The sequence below is a fragment of the Sus scrofa genome, chromosome 4 (assembly GCF_054392235.1).
Source record: "Sus scrofa isolate SSC_HxYL_T2T_F1_AM1 chromosome 4, Sscrofa_HxYL_maternal_Yorkshire_Landrace_v2.0, whole genome shotgun sequence".
Lineage (NCBI taxonomy): Eukaryota > Metazoa > Chordata > Mammalia > Artiodactyla > Suidae > Sus > Sus scrofa.
In genome coordinates, this window is record NC_139386.1 from 77,205,706 (window position 1) to 77,230,443 (window position 24,738).

The following is a 24,738-nucleotide window of genomic DNA, read 5'->3' on the forward strand; positions in this document are numbered from 1 at the left end:
CCCTTGTGTAGTAGGGGTAGTAAGGCTGCAAGGTGGGGGTGTGTTGAGAAGCTGCAACGAGGCTGATGAAGCTAAAGCTTAGAAGAAAGGGAGAGTCATGCCCCTAAGAGCTGAGGTTGCAGGACTTTCAGGGGCCTAGTCACATACACCCCACAGGACTTTTTAATGACTTGTGATAAAGATGGGAGATTCACTGGAGGGTTCTGAGGAGAAGAGTAATATAATTGGACTTAAATTCTAAAATAATTAGTCCAGCTGCTACAATAAGAATAGTCTCTACATAGAGGCAGATGAGAGTGGAAGCAGAGACCAGCTAAGGAGGCTTTGCCAATGAGACAAGAACTTAGAGCCGGTAGCAACGGAGGTGGTTACAAGTGACTATATTCTGTACACACTCTGAAGCAGAGTCAAGAGAATTCGTTCATAGTGTGGCCGAGAGTTCTGAGAAAAAGTACACTGAGTTATGGTTCCAACAGTTCTGCCTCATCTGGAAGAATCAATGAGATGGGGAAAATTGTAGGTAGAGTAGGAAAGACCATGAGTTCCAGTTTGGTTATTCGGAGTTGACATGTTTATTAGACATCCCAGTGGTAACGCTGAGGAAGCAACTGGATATATGATGGAGACCTCAGGAAAGATGCTCAGGTTGAAGGTATACGTTATGGAACCATCGGCATGAGATGGTGTTAAGATGGCGTTTAAAGCCATACACAGAAAAGAAGAACCGGCACAAAAGACCTATTTGTTTTTGTAAAAGCACATCATTCTTTTTATAAATACAGAATTAAATAGACACAGAGCCAACGTAAAAGTGGCCTCTCCAAATCCATCTCCTACCACCTGTTTTCAGTCCACACCTGGAACCTACAAGGCCTTCACTCACCCTCTTCCCTCTCTCCATGTAGACAGACTCCCATGGCTGGCTTCTCACCACCACAGGCACCTTCCCTGGCGAGTCTGTGGGAAGTAGCTCACATTCCCAACCACTTACTACCCATCAGAAGTTTTTGATCTTTACCAGAAAATCCCCACATCCCTATCAGGCCTCATCCCCCAGAGATTCTGACTGAACTGTCAGTACCCTGTAGCGCAGCGTTACTTAGTTAACCCTGAATAAACCACTGGTCTCTGCATGCTTTCTTTGCTAGGGCAGAAGCTACTCAGTTTGATGGAGTCCCATCTGTTTATTTTATTTTTGCTTTTTAGGGCTGCATCCACACATAAGGAAGTTCCCAGGCTGGGGGTCAAATTGGAGCTACAGCTGGTGCCCTATATCATAGCCAGAGCAACACAGGATGGAAGACGTTTCTGCAACCTACACCATAGCTCATGGCAACGCCGAATCCTTAACCCACTAGTAGGACCAGGGATTGAATCTGCCTCCTCATGGATACTAGTCAGATTTGTTTCCACTGAGCCATGATGGGAACTCCCCATTTGTTATTTTTGCTTTTGTAGTCAGAGCCAAAAAAAAATCTTCACCAAGATTGATGTCAAGGAGCTTTCCATCTATGTTCTCTTCTAGGAGTTTTATGGTTTCAGGTCTCACATTCAAGTCTTTGGTCCATTTGGAGTTGATTTTTGTGTATGGTATAAAATAGTGGTCCAATTTCATTCTTGCCTACCTGGCTGTTCAGTTTTTCCCACTGAACGAAGATACTGTTCTTTCCTCACTGTATATTCTTGACTCCTTTGTCATAAATTAACTGGCCATAAATGTGTGGGTTTATTTCTGGGTTCTCTATAGTGTTCCATTTATGTGTGTTTCTATACCAATGCCATACCATTTTGAGTATGACAGATTTTTATTTTGAAATCAGGAAGCATGGTGCCTCCAGCTTTGTTCTTCTTTCTCAATACTGCTTTAGCTACTTGATGGCTCTGTAATTAATACAAATTAATGCGTTAATGATCCTACCATGAAGTCACTGTACCTTCTTCCTTTATTCAGGGTCCAAGACACTGGCCTCACTAGGACTGGAGTGTTGTGGTGAGAACTAAATACCTGAATACTATATATCCATGCCAAACAAATACAAAATAACACTCATTAAAAATTTAGAATCCCAGGCGTTCCCATCGTGGCTCGGTGGTTAACGAATCCAATTAGGAACCATGAGGTTGCGGGTTTGTGATCCCTGGCCTCACTCAGTGACTTAAGGATCTGGTGTTGCCGTGAACTGTGGTTGTAGGTCACAGACGCAGCTCGGATCCCATGTTGCTGTGGCTCTGGCATAGGCCGGCGGCTACAGCTCCGATTAGACTCCTAGCCTGGGAACTTCTATATGCTGCAGGTTCGACCATAGAAAAGACAAAAACAAACAAACAAAAAACAAAACAGAATCCTAAAACCCCACCCCAGAGATGCTGATTCAGTTGGGCCTTTGATTAGGCCCAAGTATCCAATTAATAAACCTCCCACTGAGGCAATGAGTCGTTCTCCACAAGGAACACTAGCCTAAGTTTATTTCCCTAGTCCTAGGCCAACTTCCACTAACTTCAAGACAATTAATTAAAAAAAAAAATTGATGATGGCTCCATTTTTAAAATCATAAGACAAACAGCTTTAATTTAAAAAACGTAGGAAAAGCAAAGGTATAAAAAGTTCCAGGGTCAACTCCTCACTATCAAATAAAGTTCTGTCCAACTGTCATCCTGAAATCATGGCTGTATACTGTTCTCTACAACACTGGGCCCTCAAAACAGAAAGTAACAAAAGTTCCATGAATGAATGACCTCTCATCATCAGTGAAAGTAATTCGCTGAAGAACTATGTGTTTTAAAGTCATACAAAAGACAGACCTCAAACACAGATCATGGAGAGATGTGGCAAGTTGGTTTAAATGTCAGTAGCTTATTTTGCAAACATGGAAAATTCTATTCTTTTTTTTCCCCCTGCTGTACAGAATAAAATTTTATTCTTTTTGCTAACATCCCAAATTGAGAAATCTGTGAAACATGGAAAATAAACTCTATTTTAAAATACAAAATTAATAAACTCAGCATGGTACATCAGAAAGAACACAAGCTTTACAGTAACACCAGCATTCAAGTACATCTGTATTGTTTTGTATCTTGTAACCTCAGACAAATTAGTTACAGAAACTAAGCTCCATTTCCGCATCTGTAAAATGGGAAAAACAAAACATTCAAAGGAATTATCTTAAGGCTCAAATACAAAAAGTTTGAATTTTGCTTACGTTTTAATAAAAATGCTAGAGGATTCTTCAAGATAAATAGAGCTGAGGAACAAAATCTCCAACCAAACTAATCTGACCTCAACTTCAAATTTTTAAATACATGTTTTCTGAAATTGAAGAAAATATTCACAATCTATAATTTTCTTTTAAATAAAACGACTACGGTGTTGTTTTCATGCTGTTGATTTCTACACCTCCTCCCCTGGAATCTAAGGCAGCAATCTTCTCAATGACTGCAATTAGGTATTCACCTGGTGGCTTATTGCAGTAGGTTAAAAAGTGGTTCCCAAAGAGGGATGTTCAAGTCCCAACCCCTAGAAACTGTGGATGTGACCTTATTTTGGAAAAAGGACCTTTGCAGATATAATTAAGGATTCTGAGATGAGATCAGCCTGGATTCAGGTTGGTGAATTCTGTGACACAGGTCCTTATGAGAAATGGAGAGACACACAGAGCAGGGGAGAAAGCAGTAGGCTATATAAAGTTTTAAACTCTGTACTTCCCTTGACCTGTTTCTCTTGGTATAATGTCATCTTTCACCTGCCCCATATCCAATCTTCTGCCCTTCCACAAGTTTAAATACACTCATGTGCATCATTACTTTTATATTAAAAATAATTGAAAAATAGCCCACATTTGGAGTACGTACTCCTGAGATGGAAAAGTGCCTGAAAACTACCTTCACCTTTTATTTTTTCAGCCCCTACAACATCCTGTCTAAATCCTGTTAATTCCAACTGTCACCAATAAACTTTTCATTTTCACTACTGTTGCTTTAGATGAGGCCTTTACTACCTCCTACCTGGACCACTGTAATAATCGTCTACCTACAGCCCATCTTGCTAATCTGTCCTACACAGGGCTTCAGCAGAGATGAATGAGAAGCTAGAAGGAAAGGATTACATGTAACATCTAGGATGTCTCTGCTGCTTATTACAACGTGAACATATATATACACGTGTGTGTGTAGATAATTTATAATTTAGTCGTAACTCCAGTCCTATACTTTTTCCTTTAAAAACTTCAGTATTTTCAACTGTGTTTGTAGTTCAAACTCTACCTTAACCTGTCACAATCTAATACTTAGGTCCAACACGTCTAATGAGCTTATCTTTTATTTCCAGTAACTGCCTGACACATGGTCTATACTACAGTGAAGCTGGATGGCTTATACTGAGGAAGGTATAAGGTATGGCACTTAGCAGATGCACAATAAATGACAGCTACCTTTCTGGTTGTTTTTTCCTGCCTTTACATTTTGATTATTCACCATTTCTACTTGTCTAAACCCTGTTCATTTTTCGAAGACCAGCTTAAATGCCATCTTACCCTCAGTTTTCCGAGGAGGAGGAAGGCACTCTGGACCCTATGAAATTCCAAGCTTCTCCAGTAGCTCAATCAGAGCCCCTATGACATTCTACCAGGACTGCTGGACTACAGGCCCCTTAAGGGCAGGGACACAGCTAATTCACTTTTTAAATTATTAGTCCTGTGTTCTATATTTGGTAAACTTTTACTATCATTGCCTCCTGCATTTCAACGTACATCACCAATTTAAGAGATAACAGATACCGGACTAAATGTGGATCCTGAGTGTGACGATGGTTTCAGGTCTCTGTGCCTGTCTGCTTATGTCTATAATGGTAATCGTACCACCCACCTTATTCAGAATACGACTGCGAGGAATAAAAGAAACAGCATGTAGAGAATAAAAGGTAACACATCTGTGCTTTTTCCTTCCCCAGAGCCCACAGGCAGACTAGCACTCCATCCCACGCTATAGCCATACCACTTCTCACCGTATACTGTGATTATCATCTCCCTGCCTCCCTCAGGAGCAGTAACATTTCGTATTCTGAAAACCACTCTGCTCTGTGGCCTGGCTTACAAAGTAGGTACTCAGTGAATGCAAAACCTGTGTACTGCATGCCCACTGAAAAGATCACAAAGGGACTGACTTGCCTTTTCTACATAACGACAAACTCAGTCTTTATTTTAAAAAGTAAATTCTCAAAAAAAGCGTTATTCAACAGTAGATTTTTCAGATAGAAAAATGATGCTAGAGAATAAAAGCATGACTGCACGAAATTAGAACTGCAACCCTGATAGAATCTGCCCCTAAGTATAATGTCCCTTTGAAAACGGCAGCTCTAGCAAGCACGCTGGTGCGCCATTCCTCAACCCAGGGCCTCCAGCTTCAAACCTTCTCTGCCCTGCTGGAGAGACTAGGACACTCTCTCCCTTGACAGCTGGTGCAACAGGAAGTGTCATCAGCAGGAAGCAGGGCCCACAGCTCTCTGTGGGCCCCCAAGAACAGCACCACACACTCACCCCCCAAAGGCGACCCACAGCTTCCCAATCCACCATGGCCCTCAAGTGCAGTTCTCCGCCATCCGGAAGGCCTCAGCCGCACCCCTCCAGAGGTCTGGCTGTGCCTTCTGCCTGCTGTTGCCGTTTCTCTTAGCCACCTCCCACCATCAGAATCAATGATTCTTTACACCAGACTTCCCCTATGTAAATTCCTGGGTTTCTTTTTCCTAGCTGGACTCTGATAGAACTTGTATGATTAACACATCCTTCTTTAAAATAAACCAAATTGAATTTGGTAAAGATGAGAGTTTTATTTTTAAATATAAACTGAGTTTAGATAGTCTTAGGAAAGACCTAGTTTGTGTTTTTTCAGTGCATATTTTCATAAAAACAAAGCAAGGAGCAATTTACATTTTAGAAAACTGAAACATAAAGTGGAGCATTTGCAAATGTTATAGGGAATAAACGATACAATGCTAAATTTAGTAGCAAGGAAGATAGCAGAATGTGGTAAAAATAGCATCCTTTTCCTTTCTTCCTCCCACTCTTAGGACTTTCCCAAACTAGTTTGTTTTACTGGTGGAAAAATGGCTTAAGAGTGAGAAAAATCATAATGAAGAAAACTGAATCTCAGAATGTCACAGTATGTTGGACCAAAGAGGTCCTCTGCGTAGTGTTTTCTAAACAGCAGGCTATAACCAGTTAGGTTACAAAATCAACTTAGTGGGTTACAACTAGTTCATTTAAAAAGTGAACTGGACAAAAAAAAAAAAAAAAAAAAAAAAAAAGAATCAGAATAGCAAATATTAACTATATACTAAGTAAGGTTAGGTTAAATGCTGTTTGGAAACCACTCTTTTAGAAATATATATGCACTCACACACATATCTGAACCCTGGGAGGCAATGTAATATGTACCTGTTACAACAGCTTATAAAAGACAAATTTGAAAAGTCTTCTCCAGGAGTTCCCGTTGTGGCGCAGTGGTTAACGAATCTGACTAGGAACCATGGGGTTTCGGGTTCGGTCCCGGCCTTGCTCAGCGAGTTAAGGATCCGGCATTGTCGTGAGCTGTGGTGTAGGTCGCAGATACGGCTTGGATCCCGCGTTGCCATGTCTGTGGTGTAGGCCAGCAGCTACAGCTCCGATTGGGCCCCTAGCCTGGGAACCTCCATACGCCAGGGGAGTGGCTCAAGAAAAGGCAAAAAGACAAAAAAAAAAGTCTTCTCCAGTATCTCACTAGATCACATAGCCAATAGAAGAACTCATCTACAATATTTATGCTAGTATTCATGGTAAAATAAATCAGCTGAAAACCTCTCTTTAATTCACAATTACAAGGACAGGGATCAAGGAAAAATGTGACTGAATCATCAGTTGGCAATTTAACATAAACAAATAAATACACCTTGGGCACTGTGAGTCATCCACCAGGTGACGATTTATTATACAAACCTCCTTGTAAAAAGATTTCTCCATTAGGTAAAATTAGGATGACCCTAATCCTGGTTTGCCAGGAGCAGGCTCAGTTACTTCTGGTGTCCTGACAAATGACGGATCAGTTTGGATGATGAATTATATGGTTTTGTTAAAGTGCTGATTCTCAAAAGTGTTGTGCCCAGATCAGCAACATCAGCATCATCTGGAAACCTGTTAGAATGCAAATCATCAGCCCCACCCCAGACTTAATGAATCAGAAACTTTGGGGTGGAGTCCTGAAATCAGTGTTTTACCAAGCTCATCAGTTGATTATTCTGATGTGCCTTCCACTGCTCTAAAAAGAACCAACTAAAATTCTGGTTTCAGTGTCCAATCCTCTAGACTCTGGTTCCTGAAATCAGTGTTTTACTAAGCTCATCAGGTGATTATTCTGATGTGCCTTCCACTGCTCTAAAAAGAACCAACTAAAATGCTGGTTTCAGTGTCCAATCCTCTAGACTCCAGTTTTACGGCTACAAGTAATGTGACGCCATTACATGCTTGGTATGGCAGATAAATAATGGAAAACACTGAAGATACGTATCACACTACAGTACAGGTTTCAAAATAGGGTTATTCGGGTTTCCACTTAGTATCTTAAGCAATTATTCAGCTTAGACTACATGATACCTGCCAGACACCCAAATATCACTTCAATATAAATTAAATAGTTTTAACTGAAGCTATGTAGTTCTATAATCAAGTTTACGCTAACACAGTCTTCTTATTTAAAATATATGCATGACTTTTGACAGTATGAAGGTGAAAATAAATTCTCTTCTTATACAGTCTTGTTTGACCATAATAATAAGCTTAGGAGATCAGTAAAACAGGAATGATAATGCCATTTTAAAGATGAATAAACTAAGGATTAAATGATATGCCTCAAGTTAACAGAGTAAGAGGTAGAACTGAAACTCAAAATTGGGTCTTTAACTTCCAAATCATATTTTTCCACTGTACCATCTAGCCTCCTGAATTTGTTCTTCTCAGATACATATTACTATTTGCAACCAATACCTCTCCTAACTTTTAGAATGCTATCTCACCTTCCTTTTCCTCTTAGTATTGCTAAGCAGTAGCACTGCTAAATATTAGTAGCAATACTAAGAGGAAAAGGGAAATACTCTATAAGCTAAATGACCCTGACAAAGCAGAAATTTAATGATGAAGGTTTTTTAAAAAATGAATACTATTTCCTCGATGCTGACTTTGTCCCAAACAACAATGTTCCAGGTAATATATCATGTATATTAACATACTTTAATCCATTTTCCTAATCCTTTCAAAAGTAAATATTCCAAATAAGACCTGAAACATCTCAGAAATATATTTCAATGAAGCACTTGAAGAGGACACTTTTTCATGATGCTATGGAAGGAAAAAGGTATTTGGATGTAAATACAGAATATAATTACTGTACAATAAGTTTATCATATTTGATCTCTAAATAGTCTGTTACCATATAAATGGCTCTAAGCAAAAAGATCTACTTCATGCAGCTTGCCGGGTTAAACTAAGGAGAAGTACATGGTAACGGCAACTAAATCAAAGTGCTAAATCCCCAAACATAGACTAGGTATCAGTTGATATAAACAATGTTGAGACTAGCCTGTTGAATTTAAGTATATGAAATATATACTGAGCTCAAAATTAAATATTCTAAGTTCTTATTTTTAACAAAGTGATTTGTAGCCTTCCATTGTGGTCACATGTGACCTAGGCTGAGCCAATCAGATGGTCCTGTTCAGAATTTGGGAGTCTTGAAGGAACGTTCCAGTGTCAGAGACCAACAAGAGAGAATCCACAATGGCTACAGTAGAGGTGATACCACTGGCATCATCAGCATCGGCTTCAGAAAGTTGTTCTAACAGCAGGAATTGGATGTGCCTTGCCTTCCTCAGCTTTGCTACTTTCAAGCTTGATTTTACTGCCTTCCTATCAATTCTACAGAGCATCCAGTCTTTCCAATAAAATCTTCTTAAGTTAACTACAGTAGGTGTCTTCCACAGACCAGGACCAACAGAATCAAGAAGTGATGGAATGGTTCAGCTATGCAGGTGTTTAAAAAGGTAAGACAGATTTATATGTGATGATATGTTGAGACATCTAAGATTTACCTTTAAGTGGAAAAAATGTAGAAAAGTGCAAACTGTATACTGATATTGGTGGATTGAGAGAGACACGCACACACACACACAGGCTTAAAGATGTAGAGCAAATTTCTAGAAGGATACACAAACGACTTCTATACTACTTAAAGTGGTATTTATTTCATTTTTTTCCATAAGCATTCATCATTTTCACCATAATAAAAAAAAAAAAAAGAGAGATGTAAGTTTTTCAAAGGTTCCATTTTAGCATCAAACACTATATAAGCAATACTTTTCCTGGCCTCATCCAACGACTTCCACAGTGATGTGGCTTTTAAATAACAAAAGTGACCAGAAATAGTTATATTAAATATTGGTCAGCTAAGAAAATTAGAAGGAAGCCTCCAAGTGTGACCAGAAATAGTTACATTAAATATTGGTCAGCTGAGAAAATTAGAAGGAAGCCTGCAAGTAAAAAAATGCACTGTGAAATAGAAGATTTTGATTTCCTTTAACTCCTAAAAGCCAGTAGAGAGTAACTTATCAGTAGTACTTTTAACAAGACTTACTCATAGCTAGGGCTCAAAATTCACATACTGACACTCAAATCCAATTATGATTTTTCCATTTCTAAATTCTCCAAGAAAGGAAGATCTAAGCCAGAAAGGATGGGGGGGAAAGACCAAGAAAGAAAAAAAGGCTAAATGGTGAAAAGACCTCAATAATTACAGAAGGCCAGTAACTGGAGTGAAGAGTGGAAATGTACCCCATTTAGAGCTAAGGAAGGAGGCTTCCTCCACGCCGCCCTCCACTCCGCAGGCACAGAGCTCTTCTCAGCACGGTCCCAAAATTCCTTCAGGGTCAAGTTCCCACAAAGCCAGACGGGATGCTATATGCCACACTCTGCATAATGTTCCCGGTACAAAGTCATCCAAGCTGCTTGGCAAAATAAAAGGCTGAGGAGCTCAGCTCAATTCTCTGCTCTTCACACATAAAACAAATATAAAAATTGGGGCAAAAGCACAAACTGATTCTACAGGATTAGGTGGGGGATTTTTCAGACAAACAAGACCACTTGTGTGATGGTGTCACACCTGATTTATCATTTGTAAACGAGGTCAACAGCTATGGAGGATTACTGTGAAAAATGTGTATGAAAGCCATAGCATAGTGCTCAGCATACAGTAGGTGCTCAATAAATGTTCACAGAAAATCTGAAGCTGTTACGATCCATTCCCTCAAATGAACAAATCTTTGCCTACTCCTTTAGTACTCTACACACACAAATCTCTATTACATCATTCTGTAATTACTGTGGCAAATGGGTCTTCCCCTTAGGGTGGGGTAGTCCTGTTCATTTTTCTAACCCCTGCACAGGGAATGCCCACACAATATCTTAAATTTCCTTAAAAAGAAGACAAAATTTCAAATCCAACCCCCTACTCTTTGCCCTAATGCGTCAAATCACACCTCTGCCCCAGTAACAGACTAACTCACCACTGAACACAATCTTTCCATGTCACACAGGGAGTCCAAATCTATCTTCTACTCACAGACCTGTCCTGTCCACAAAAAGCCACAATGGGTAAGTTATAGCCCTCTTTTAAATGACAGTCACCTAAATATTTGAAGGTCATTATTATATTCTCTTTATTAAAATTATAGTTGATTTACAATGTTGTGCAATTTCTGCTGTACAGCAAAGTGACCCAATCTCATACACACACACACACACATTCTTATATTATCTTCCATCATGGTCTGTTCCAAGAGATTAGATATAGAACCCTGGGCTGTACAGTAGGACTTCATTATATTCTCCTTTAAAGCATTTTTGTTTGTTTGTTTAGGTCAAAATGTTTCAGCTATTTCCATCTCTCCTAAAATGGCACAGCTGAAATAGCCTTCATCCCACCCCGAGGGTCTCCTGAGCAGACTCTGATGTGCAGAGACATCTGTCTCAAACAAGGGTTTCCCTAAGTGACCTGCAGCTGAGTCCTGACAGCACAACCATCACCTGCCCAGTTTGTTAACTAACCTAGAGTCCTTTGTTAGCTTTATTGCTTATACTGAACCTAATGAAGTAAAACCTTTAATGTTTTAGACATATGCTGCTATTGTATGGCTGTTTTAAAAGTAAATACAGAGCTTTCATTTCGTTTTTAGTAATTGCCATTCTGCTAGAGTTAGCCAGTCATTCTGCCTGTCAATGTTATTTCAGATTCTGTCTGGTATCATCTGCACATTAGCTCTTTCAACCAAACTGGCCTTCATCGAAGTTGATGCCGATATGAAACATAAAAAACGCAGTGTGCTCCCCTGAGCTTGCCTACATGGGCAGCCCTTTATGGGTACATTTAAAATTTCCCTTAGCTACGAAACCTAAAAATTTCTTCACCTCATATCAAAGGATATCCTGAAAAAACATAATACCTTTCTTTGGTGAATCAACTCACCAGACATACAATTATTACTGCTTTAATTTGTAACTAATAACTAATCCTCCATTTACTATTTTTGTATCAAGTACAGCTTTTGAGCATAAGTGATTTTATGTACTTTTACTTTGCCCTTTGAAATGATTAAAACTGAACCAATAATACTCTGTCCAAAGAGATAAGAAGATCACTTTTGATCAGTGTTTGATCAATGTATTCATTTATATTGAAGATGTCTGTTTAGTCATAGAACTGCCTCTTTCCAGAGGTGTTCCAATGAGAGAAGCCATTCAAGAGGTGTCTCAAGGTACCAAGACTGAGTGTAAGAGACAACTGTGGGCTCACCACCTCTTCCCTGAAGATCAGTGAAAAAGAGCACCTCCACCTGCTGTTCTTCTCAACCTGAAGGGGCCCACAAGGACATCTGAGTTTGGAAAAGCCCTTTTCCTTTATGGAGTCCAGGGAGAATTTCAGGATCAAAGAAGTGCCACTTTGCAGGTGAACATGTGAGCTTGTTTCCGTCAACTCAAGTAATTACAGTCTGAAGTCAGCACAGTAAGTAAATAGATTTTTCTGCAGGCAAGACCTTCCTCACTAATTTACCTTTAGGATACTCAATAGATGAGAAAAATTATCTCTAAAATATTACTTTTTTTTTTTTTTTTGTCTTTTGTCTTTTTTGTTGTTGTTTTGTTGTTGTTGCTATTTCTTGGGCCTCTCCCGCGGCATATGGAGGTTCCCAGGCTAGGGGTTGAATTGGAGCTGTAGCCACCGGCCTACGCCAAAGCCACAGCAACTCAGGATCCGAGCCGCGTCTGCAACCTACACCACAGTTCACGGCAACGCCAGATCGTTAACCCACTGAGCAAGGGCAGGGACCAAACCCGCAACCTCATGGTTCCTAGTCGGATTCGTTAACCACTGCGCCACGACGGGAACTCCTAAAATATTACTATTAATAAAACACTTTGTAGCTTAAAGGCATCTGTGCACAATGTTTATTTCAAACTCAAAATAATCCTGTGAGGTAGATAAGACAGACATTACTACCGACTTTTTCTAGATGAGAAAACTGAGGGTGAAGACATCTGAATTCTACCAAGGTAACAAGTAAGCACAGGAGCCACCATACTCATCAAGACGAGATATCCTAATTACAAATACTAGGCTCTAGGAAAACTTTCAAGAGTGCTGTCTAAGCTAAAATAACCAGAGAGGACTTAGAATAATACATTATTTGCCTCCCAGATGCAAAATAATTATTGCTAAAGGTAGACAAATGTTAAAGGGGGAGTCGTCCATCAAAGTTAATAATGCTGGAGGCTGCAGAGCAAGCATAAATACACTACTTACACTGATTTATCAACTGTAAATAAATGAAGGGAAACAAATTACTGACACCCGAATTTCAAAGACAGCTACAAATTGGAGAAAAAAACCTCAAAACCAAGAGCACCAGAGAATAATCCTACAGACTGCACAAGGCAGGCACTATACACATTTTACAAACAGAAAACTCAGGAATTCGATTAACTGCTCACTGGCACAAATAAGAATTACTGGTAGGTATCCTCTTTCCACACTGTCGTACAAGGAACAGGTGACACTGGAATGCTTGGGAAATCTGACCACCATATTGCTTCCTGGGTGGGACAAAAGCCCCTGGCAAAAGGGTATGCCTGTCATCTATGCCTGGATCTCTGCGCATATGATTGAACCAGGCTGGTACCTGAAAGTAGAAATAAATTCAGATTCATCAATGATTAAATTCTCCTGGTAAAAGACATCTCCTCAGACTGAGTTTTTAAAAAGCAGAACAATGAGCTGTATACAAATCAGGCTTAAAAAGAGAGGTGACATAATAGGGCTAAAAGAATGAGGGTTGACTGGTTAACTTCTGCGGGCAGGTGATTCAGGTGAGCTGGGAAAGCTGAAGAGGGAGGAGCACCCCTTCCACCCGCAGCTCCACTGGAAGGTGCATCTCTCCCAAACTCCAGCACAAACGCTCAAGGAGCAGCCACAAGAATACCATGCAGTACAGTCTTTTACAACGCAAGAGAATACAATGAAAACTAAACCAATCAGGCAATGAATATCAACAAAATAAAGCAAAACATATTAACACAGATAAAACCCTCAACAAAAAAAGCTTCAGAGCAAGTACAGTAATACTTCAGTAATGTGAAATTGAAAAAAATACATAAACTACCATGCACTGTTTACAGATACATACATACATAGTAATCATTTGGAAACTTTCACAGTAATAATAAACACCAAATTCAGGAGACTGGTTACCTCTAGGGACAAAGAGAGATGAGGAGTATACAATGGGCTTCAATTCTATCTGTAGTGTTTGTTTTCTAAACAAAACAAAACAAACAAAAAAAGCCTGATTCCAAAGGAAAAAAGGAGAGTTGAAAAAGTATATACTAGGCAAATATGAACAAAAATTCAGCAGTTGATATCAAATACTTGAGTACCAAAAATTACACTCCCAAATACTCAACATGTAAAAAGTGGAAGGGGACTTAAATAGCTAAGGAATGATTAACTCTTCAGCTAGACCTAAAGCCTATATACACCCAGCAAGTCAGCCCTCAAATTTACTGGGGGTGGGAAAGGCGATCAATCTGACAAAATTACAAAAAACCAAAAAGCCCAACCAACCAACCAAAACCACCCAACCGTACTAATAGATGATATTTACATCTCACCCCCAAACTCAAAAGGCTAGTAGGAATAGAGAAGACATGGCCCATGGAAATAGCAAGACTGATCTAAATGGACATGTAGGGGACCCTGAACCCACCACACACATAATCATACACTTTTCAAGCACACATGGAACATGTATAAAGAGTGACCAAGTACTCAGCCACAGAATTAGTCTCAAATAACTTAAGAATCAACACAGTCTATATACTCTCTTATTTATATGAAATAAAGCCAGAAACTAATAATAAAAAGAATGTTTTAAAAAAAAGAGAGAAAGAAAACACGTTTAAAACAAAAAACACACATTCCTAATTATCTTCAGAGTCAAAAGAGAGCCATGTGAGGAAAACAAAGATTTCAGAGTGTCTACTTCCCCAAGACTTGTTTACAAAGTTTTTCTTGGATTCCTGAACACTCCTTAAATTCTCATGAAAACCTCTCTTCTTCAGCTAGTTTGAATAAGCTTATCCTCCTCGTAATCAAATGGGTCCTTCGTAACACAAAACACAAAACCGTAGTCTTTCTCAGTTAGTGGAATTGGATAGTCATGTAGACTACTTAAGTAATAAAGCTGATAAAAATAAAGATATCTGGAATAAAATGAATCTTGCTAACCAATACTCAATCTTGTTAAAACAGTGTTGATAAAGGAACCTCCCATAAAACACTGAGTTGCAAATGAATATGTTAAGTACAAAAACCACCACCACCTAGGCTAGGAAAGCAACAATTAGAGTCCAGGATGGCAGACCCTTCAAAGTATCAGCTGGCCACAAATGAGCAAGCTAATAAGCAGGTTAGTGAAATAAAATCAATATATCCAGGACACATGGTGAGCAAAAGAAATTATTTTTGCTATGAACAGCATTACTCAAACACTGTACAGCAGTGGTCAAATGTGAGTTCGTTTTTTCAAATGCATATGGGGAAATTATAAAAACATTCAAAGAAGCAGGATAAAAAGGAGGGTGAAATACTAACCATTTCTTAAGTGTTACACACTTGACCTCATTTATTCATTTCATTTTATAGATGAGGACACACCAAGACTCAGAGACCAAAGAGGTTGCCTAAGCTCGCAGAGAGGGTGAGGAGCAGAGAACAGATGTCATCCTTATGTGACACAGAAGCGTTCTGTCCTGGTTTGCAGAGTGGAGGTGGCATCTGTTCAGTAAAGGAAACTGAGGGAGTGTACTCCCACATCCACTCAACAGCCTCAGCACTTGGTAAGCCACAGAGAGAGGTGTGATGTGAAACTTGTGGGAATCAAGCAATGTAAGCATACGGAGGCGAGTGGGAGCGTGGACTCTGGAGTCAGAAAGACCTGGCTTCAAATTCCAGCTTGGTCAGTTATTGGTGTGATGGGACACCTGCACAAGGAGCCTTCCTTGTGGCTATTACTGTTCAGATTCAATGAGTTACACCGTCAGAAAAGGCCCTATATGTATAAACATACTACTCGTACATTTACATTTTCACTACATTCCACTGCATTCTTTTTAAGAAGAATCAGAAAAAAAAAAACACCTTTCAAGACTCAATTAAGGAATAACTAATTCTATGAATGCACAAACCACGTTCTCTGCACTGCTCAGTGCTAAATACAGTGCCCACAATGTGGATATTAGTTTTGTTTCTGACTTCAATTTACTCTACCTACTGCTTCCCCCTAGCCTGCCTACACACCCTAATCCCCAGAACCTGTGAATATGCTATCCTACAGGGCAAAGGGGACCCTGAAGATGTGATTAAGATTACAGACCTTGAGATGAGAAGATTATCTTGGATTATCCAGGTAAACCCAATCTAATTACATGCGTCTTTAAAGGCAGAAAACCTTTACCAGCTTCAATCAGAGAGACTGGGGTGACCCAAGAAGAGTCAGAAGTCATACAGAAGGATCTGATCCACTGTTGCTTGCTTTGAAAATGGAAGAAGGGGGCCATGGGCCAAATTATGTGGCTAAGTGGGTGGACTCTGGAAGCTGGGAACAGCCCTCAGATGACAACAAGCAAGAAAACAGAGAGCTCAACAAGGAACTCTTATTCTACAACAACCTGAATGAGCAAGGGCCCTTCAGAAAGGAACCCAGCCCTGCCAAATGTCAGCCCAGTGAGACACACATCAGACTTCTGACATCAACATGAATTCATGCAGAACTTCGGAACTCCAAGATAATGAATTTGTATCTTTTGAGCTGCTAAGAGCATGGTGGTTTGTTACATTAGTTAGCAACATGAAACTATACTCTCTCATCTGCATTAAAAAAATAACTGTAAAAAATTTTAAAGTAAGTGCCCTTAAATCCTTTTAGAAACAAGGAGAATTAAACTAGTTGAAGCATCCAGCCTACAGAGCAGAGGCCACGTAGCAGATTCATCATTTTCTGAAGCACTAACTCGGTGCCGTGCAGAGTCTTGCTTTCAAGAACTTCACTTAGCATGCATCCATCAATATTCCTTTTCTTCCTCCCTCTCCTCAGATTTGACCAGAAACACAGTAACTGTCAGTCACCCCCGAAAATGGCCACCATTTTCAAGAGAGAACTGGAGAAACTTAAGAGCTACATCACAGCTATGAAAAGTAGAAGAGGTCAGGGGAGGGAAGAAATAACGTTTGCTCCAAAGAACATAGCTCAGTTTCATCACCTGTGAAATGGTAACCTCATAATTACCTGCTGAAGACTAAAAGATAAAAAGCTTCTGATAGTGTGTGTGAACTATATAAAACTGTGGAGAATTCCTTCCTCATGACAATCTACTGCACAGACGCAGAGCCGAAAACTAACGTGATGGAGAATTCCATATAAATTCACCCTAGATATGCCTTAGGGATTACTTAAACAAAACCCCAGAAAGCGGAAAATCTGATAGGAGGAAAGAAAGAACCAATTTTAGAAAACCAGTCAGGCAAAAACAAGCCCAAAACTGACCAGCAGAAGACTGTCATACAACAACGCTTTGAAAAAATACAGATGGCCAGGACTCACTGCAGATCTACTGGAACAGCATCTCCAGCGACAAGACTCAAGTCATTTGAGTTGAGACACATCGTAGGAATTGAAGGGGGCGACTACGAGTGTATGACAATGGAGGAGATCTAGCATCTTTTTGCCAAGCATCCTTTACATACAAGTGAGGAACAACAGCTAGAATGTGGAGTATTTTAAGACTTGCAAATAGACGAGGTGGTTGAAATCAAATGGGAAAGTTTCTCATAAAAAATGAAAAGTCAGAAAGAGGGACAAGGGCGGTCAGTATGTGGCTGCATCTTCTTCTGTGGCAAAGGACACAGCCTCCCAGACTGAGGATGGGCAGAGAATAACAAAATGGAGTAAGTGCAGCTGGGCCAGAGTGAGAAGAAAAAACAGCTGAGCTGGCAAAATTAGGAGCTGCTCAAATCAAACACCAAAATGACTGGTGATGGCAGGACGAGAGCTGTCGAGATAACACAAGGGAGGGGGAGCAGTGGGGGAGATGAAGAAGGAAATACTTGTTCCGTAGGAGCAGGAGCAGGAATGGAGCAGGGACATGAAGCACAAGAGCATTAGATGGAAGGAGTCATTACTGGAGATGAGGAGGAGGTAAGGAAGGGAAAAAGGAACAGGAACAATAGGGCTGTGGCCTCTAGAGTTAATAGAAAGTGTCAGGAGCAACAGAAATATTCGGGAAACTGGCTGGAGAGAAAGAGAAAAGGAAAGGGTGGTCCACAATCCTGAAAGACTACAAACAACACACATAAAGCCAAAACTTAACATGAATTCTAGATGACGGTAAAAGGGTATGTTGTAGGCATAGCACACTCATTAATGAAACAATTAAGCACATCGAAAACCAGGTAAAACTAAACAATACGGTTTAGGGATGTGTTAGTGCTATAACTATGAAGAAAAGTTAGGGAAGGATTAATACAGAATTCAGGGTAGTGGAAGTCTGGGAGAGAGAGGTACATGATGAGGCTCTGTACACTGCTGGTGTGGGTATCTGTTACTAGACTGTACACACATATACTTATTTTTTACATGCATGATCTATTTCATTAATTTTAAACAAAGCTAAGAGAATTTTTCTACCACTCAATTACCCAGTTTGTTTTTCTACTGTTTGTTTTTTGAAATAGTCTAACAAACTTGGTCATGTAATTATATAAAATGATTAGTGTTTCTGGCCTCAGGCTTTGCAACAAGAAACTCCGTCTCAGGTCTAGTGAATCAAAATCTCTGAGGGTTGGGTCACTGCATCCTTAAAAAAAAAAAAATCCTCAAGAAAAAAAAAAAAGCAACAAACACCACCACCCTAGATGACTCACAAGAATCTAAAGAAACTCGAGTTTCTGAGTCTCCCACAGGAAGCGGTCTTCCTTCTGCTACAGCTCTAAAGCTCTGGAGAATCAAAAGCCATTCCTCCCCCAAGTTCTCTAGAATTTTGCTCCTGTCCTCTCTCTAGTACTTTCAAATATTCAACTTCAAGTCTCCCTTACCCTAACACCACACACTCACACACCAGCCAACTTGATCTTGCAACCAACTCTAAACTTTTCACTCTTTCCTTCTCTTTCACACTCAGTTTTCAATAAAACAGCCCACAGTAGGGCTCTGTTTTTAGTTTCCCAATATCGCACTCTCTTTTAAAAACCATCACTGACTGAATGAGCTGCCAACATGTACTTCCAACTACCTACTAGATATTTCCCCTTTGCCCACCTGGCAAATCTTTGTGTCTTTCTCATTTCAGCGCAAACATCACTTTCCAGGTAAAGCCCTACAGCACCTCCCCCAAGGGCCCATCCATTTATCAATTAAACATTTCTGATCTCTTACTTTTGAGACAAAGTCTAAAGATTTCCAAACAAACAAAAAGATTATTTAAGATGCATGTAGTAAAGCTGGCCAGAAAGTACAAACTTCTAGTTAAAGGACAAGAAAGTCCTGGGGATGTAATACACAGTGTGATGAGTACAGCTACCAACACTGTATTGAACAGTGCAAAGTTGTTAAGAGAGAGTGTATCTTAAAAGGTCTCATCACAAGAAAAAATGTTTTTTCTAACTATGTGTGATTGATGTTAACTAAATTTACTGTGGAAATCATTTTGCAATACATACACATATCAAAACCACCAGGCCATATACCTGAAACGAAGACAAAGTTATATGTCAATTACATCTCAATTAAAAAATACATTCAGATCATGTGTGATCAGGCTGGTCTTGTTTATTTTCTCGTATAGCACTTGTCCTCAGAAGAGTTTAAGCAAAAACAAAAAGCAAAAGAAACAAAACTGTGGGGTAGATAAGGAAGGAAGGAAGAGCGGAGGGGACTAATATAAGCCAAGGGGGAACAGGAGGGTTTGTTACCATCTTAAAAGAGTGAATGGAAAAGAAAAAAAAAAAAAAAAAAAAAGAATCAATGAATGGAATGGCTCAAGTAAGAAAGTTTTAACCTAGGAGTTCCCTAGTGAATCAGTGGGTTAAGGATTTGGCATTGTCACTGCTTCGGCATAGGTTCAATCCCTGGCCTGGAAACTTCCACATGTCCTGGGTATGGGCAAAAAAAAAAAAAAAAAAAAAAAAAAGTTTGGACCTAGCTTTTCTTTTCACTTTGGCTTGCGGTGGAGGAATGAAGCACAGTAAGAAAGAGTATTTCAGATAGAACACAACAGGGTTTGTGCTTTTGTGTGCCCAGCTGAGAGGCAGGAAAGGGGAGGGATTAGTGACAAGATTAAAATGGTAGGCAGATGCCAGAATTTTAGGAGCAACAATTATAGGTTTATTATGATTTTTCTCTCCCTCTATAATTATCTGCTTATGATATTAAGCCAGGCTTGTTAAAAACCAATTTCTACTTTATGTCTAAATTTAAATGACACATTTTCCTGAATGATCTTTTAGAAACAAGGCACTACCAATGAAAAACTTTAACAGCATTTGGCCATATAATAAGAAAATAAATATTTCAACAGTATCATCATGATCGTGTAAAGTATTTTACAAATTTCTTCCATAAAGAAGGAACTCTGAAAAGAAAGACACTTTCATATTTGTCCTAATTTTATCTCACTACTAGGAGAAGAGAAGGCTAACAATGATTGTTTCATAGGCCAGGGAAAGTGAGAAACAGGAAAAGTAGTGATTACCTTCATTCTAAAATGCATATTTTTCAAACTGTGACTTTTTAAAAAATCAGGGCAGATCTCCCACTATTGGTTTAATGTTATTTGGTGTGTGTATGGGAAGGGCCATATTCACTGTCCCTTACCACTCTGAGTATACTCTGAAGTAAGAAAACATGGTAAAGAATTTTGGCCCAAGTTAATATTTATAGTAAGAAAGTGGCAGAATTGGGCTAAAAAATTCTTCTGTCAAGTTATTAGTGTTATTAATATGAACATTATGGCCTGTTTGGCTATTCTCACATTAACTTAATTGTTTAGGGTCTACCTTTGACTAGGCTCTTCCAGGAACACAAAGTCAAACAAAACACCTTTTCTGCCCTCAAGAAGTAGATCATCAAATAAAACGCCTACACAAGTATCCACAAAACAGGAATTAACATCGGAAAAAAAAGATACAAAGTGGGACACATCCAGATAAGCCAGATAAGAAGGAGTAGTCTCTTCTAGCCCGGATCCCAGGAAAGCCTGACATAGCAAAAGAACTTAATAAATGTTGACTGAAAGCATTATGGAAGACGCGAATTAGAATACTGAAGGACAGAGAGAATTTCGACAGACAAGGCATTCTGAGCAGAGGGAGCAACAGGAGGCCAGGGAAGAAGCCCTGGGCCTTGCTGGCAGGAGGAAGATGGGGAATAGTGGAGACTGGGAAAGAAGGCTAGAAAAGTTAAAGGCGGGTGCTGAAATGCAGAGTTCCCTGAAGGCTGAACTAAAGAATGTGAAGAGAAGAATAGCCTCCTAACAGCCATGTTTTGGGAAGATTACTCTGACAGTCAACTCTGTCAGCTGAACTCGAGTTGGGAGAAGGTAACACTGCAGACAGGCTAATGTCAAAGGCTCAGTGCCCACACTAGGTGGTAACAGCAGAAATGGCAGGAAAGGAATGTCTTCCCTTTGAACTACCAGGGGATTGTTTTTGCACTGGGCAAATTCCAAAAGAACAGAGCACCAACCTGTTCATATTTGTAGTCCCACTACTTCCAGCCGAATACTTTACGTACAGTTGATGCTCAGTAAGAAAGTTGAAAGAAGGCAACCTGCGAAGCCTAATTTGAATTGTCACTATTGCTAAATTTCCATAATCGCTCTTCTCTCTACTTCTTGAACCCATTCACATTGTAGTTAAGGTGAATTCCCTCTTCCAATCTTAATTTTACAGCCTAAATCAAAATTAGCCAGTGGGCTTTAGAACGCCTGGTCCTTCTTCAAGTAGGCTCAGCATTTTTACAAGTATATAAATTTGCTACTGAACATGTGCAAAACACAGGACTTTACGCAGAAAACCATCCTGTTTCCACACACACACACACACACACCAAAAAACCTTGCTGAAAAACTATATTTACAGCATAAAAGCTTTCCTTTTAGGAAGAATGATTCTTGTGTTACTTATTCAATCTGCCCTATCACTAGTGCAACCACAGGCTGCTGCTTACATTTCCAAAGTTGTGCAAAGGTTCCAAAGTTGTGCAAGAGTCATCACTGAAATCAGACCCTGGTATATTAATAGTTATAATACCTGAACAAGTCTTAGTTTTATTATTAGATGAAAAGCAATGCCAGAAATCACAGATATTAAAAATATATTTTCAATGATTTTTATTACTTTATCGTGAAATGCATTGGGATGTTATTTTAAGTGAGAATAACTGAATTCTTTCTGCTTTAAATGGACATCAGGTCACCTGAACACTGGCAGTTGTGAGCCTGGATCTGAGGTATCAGAAAAAAAATCTGTGTCCCCAGCAGATACACCGACACACGCTCATTAGCAAACACCCAGGGCAATGAACGACCTTGCATTACTATCAAATAATCCTAGTTCACACACGGCAAAAGTCGACAGAACTCTTTCACGCTTTAATGACCTCGAAAGGGATCCCCCAGGTGTCAAGTAATGGAATGTGACTTATCCTGATTTACGCGTTGATAGGAATAAGAATACACACATACATACATATATATATAATTGTTTTTTAAGGTTCCCGTCTCTCTCTCAGCTGGCTTTCCCATACCAGGGAGCGCATTGCCCAGGCCTGGGCAAATGCGTGGTGGAAGGTGGGACGGGTCAGGAAACCCAAGACCCTCCTCCCATCATCACCTTCTGCTCTCCTCTGCCCCCTTTCCCTTTCTCGAAGGCGGCGGAGAGGCCCAAGGTGAGGGGCCTTGGCCAGGGAGTGTAATCATCTGAGTCAGGCTCTGGCGGCCCCGGACTAGGTCGGCCCTCCTGTCATACACTCCGTAGGCCGCGCGTCGAAACGGCTGCTGCGGTCCCCAGGTGCGCAGGGCCGGCCGGGCTGGGGGTCTGCGGGCCAGGCCCGGCCAGGCCGCGGCCGCTCGCAGTGCCCACGTCACCAGCTCCAGCACTGCGGAAATGGAGCTGCGCGGCCGGCGGGGAGGCGCCCGGCCGAGTCGGCGCCCGCGCCGCGGCCAGACGTCGTTTGCCCCTGAGCCCCGGCCCGGAGGCCGCCGCCACCCGCCCGGATGCGCCCGGGGCCTCACCTGTGTCGCCGATGATGATGTACTTGAAGAGATAGGCGTACGCCATGGCCGCGGCCGCTTGGTGCCAGGGCACACGGCTCCTCCTCCTGCTACTGCTCCTCCTCCTCCGCGCCCCTCACCCCGGCGCCGCTCGGCCTTGAAACGCCAGGCCCCGCCCGCCGCAGCCGCCGCCGTCGCCGTCAGCCGTGGGGAGCGAGGTGCCGAGAGGAAGCGGGACGAACCGACAGGCGAGAGGGGCCGAGCTGAAGCGCGACAAACCGATACCCACGGAGACCAGGGAGACAGCGCCCGGCCCAGCTCAGTCGAACAATAACAGCCTTCGCGGCGCCTCCGCCCCGCCTCCGCGCCGACCCGGAAGTGCTGCAGCCGCCGGCGCCGCCGGGGGAAAGGGGAGGAGCACCGCACGCCGGCCGCACCCCGCCCCGCCGGCCGGAGCCCCGCCCCTCCGAAGCCCCGCCCAGGGCCGCGCTTGCCGCGCCCGACCGCCCCGTCCGCCCCGAGCCGGGCGAGGCCGGGCGTTTGTCGTTCTCCGGCACTTTTGAACGGGAGACCGCGGCGGCTGGGAGACGCTGGGGGAGGGGAGGGGACGTGCGGCTCCGTCGCTGCGGCGCGCGCGGTGCCGCGTTCTTCCGCCCTGCGGTGGGGACGCAGGGCACGTGGTGGGAAGCGGGCTGTCGCGTTAGGCGCAGGGCCTGCCCCGGGCTGGTGAAAGATGTTAGGAAAGGATCCGGCCGCTCGGGGCGGGGTTGGAGGGCGAAAGTATTTCTGCGCTGCTGGACAGGACTTTGACAGTGAAAATGGAAGTATTTGTAAATTTGAAACCGTAAATCGGGGAATGTGCGGTGAACCATGGTATGCCCCTGTGGTGGAATACTACGCTGTCTTAGTTTTTTTAGAAAAAGCCTGACTTCAGAACAAGGCATAGGACTTATATATTTATGTTTTATGCATTATTTATGTTATAAGTATTATCAATATACAGTTGTCTAATATGTATAAGTGACAGAATATATATTGTACATTTATAAGCAACATTTTTTATAGCAATATAAATAATTTTTTTACTGTTTTGTAGAAAAATAAGAGCTGCACTTAAAATACCCATATGTACTTAATCGGAAAGGATACTACTGGCACCACGGGAAGGTGGGGGGGTATGGAATTGGAGGAAAGATCTACTTTCCACTGATGTTTTGAGTGCAGTTTGAAATTTTTGCAGTATTTATGAATTATCTGTTGAAAAATGCCTTAAAAGGGAAAAAACAAAGTAACTTATTTGTTCATTCCAATAACACTGAGTATGTACTCTTTCCTGCACTGCTAGGCACTAGAACTAAAGGCAGACCCTGTTCAAAAGGAGCACTGATTTGGGAATGAGGTGGAGGACAGAGTTAGTTTTAAGTGTCAGGATAGGTTACCAAGAGAATAGGATGTCTGAACCAGAAATATGAAGGATGAGTAAGTTTGTCAAAAGGACAAAAAGTAGGGGATGAGAAATGAAGTCAAGTCACAAGGAACCATGTGCAAAGTTCCTGGATCTGTTAAGGGAATTTCAGATTGCACAAGGAAGTGCGTCTGCTAACCCATGGCCTCTGCTGTTGGCAGTGGAAGGAGAGTCAGTGCTAGGACAGAAGGGACTGGGATTTAGTGGCTCAGGTTCCTGTTGCCCAATATTTTCCTTTCCCTTTTGGAATCTGTCATTCTACCGACCCCTCTGTGCTGGTCTGGCAGTGGTTGGTTGCTGCATAATTTGAATGGCGTTTCCAAATGTCAACTCAGGCTTTTGTGTTTTTATTTTTTTAAGTGTTTGGAGGGGATTTTCAGA

General features: G+C 41.2%; 1 protein-coding gene across 2 annotated transcripts in view; it reads right to left on the minus strand.

The window, feature by feature from the left end:
- Nucleotides 1-23,258, minus strand: part of RAB2A (RAB2A, member RAS oncogene family) — an 81,208-nt gene extending 57,950 nt beyond the window's left edge. For both annotated transcript variants that reach the window (XM_001926704.7, XM_085022316.1), the window contains exon 1: nucleotides 22,914-23,258. In XM_001926704.7, coding sequence (XP_001926739.2) covers nucleotides 22,914-22,959 — 46 coding nt within the window. In that variant the 5' untranslated portion in view covers nucleotides 22,960-23,258. The remainder of the gene's footprint in view (nucleotides 1-22,913) is intronic.
- Nucleotides 23,259-24,738: the final 1,480 nt, after the last annotated feature.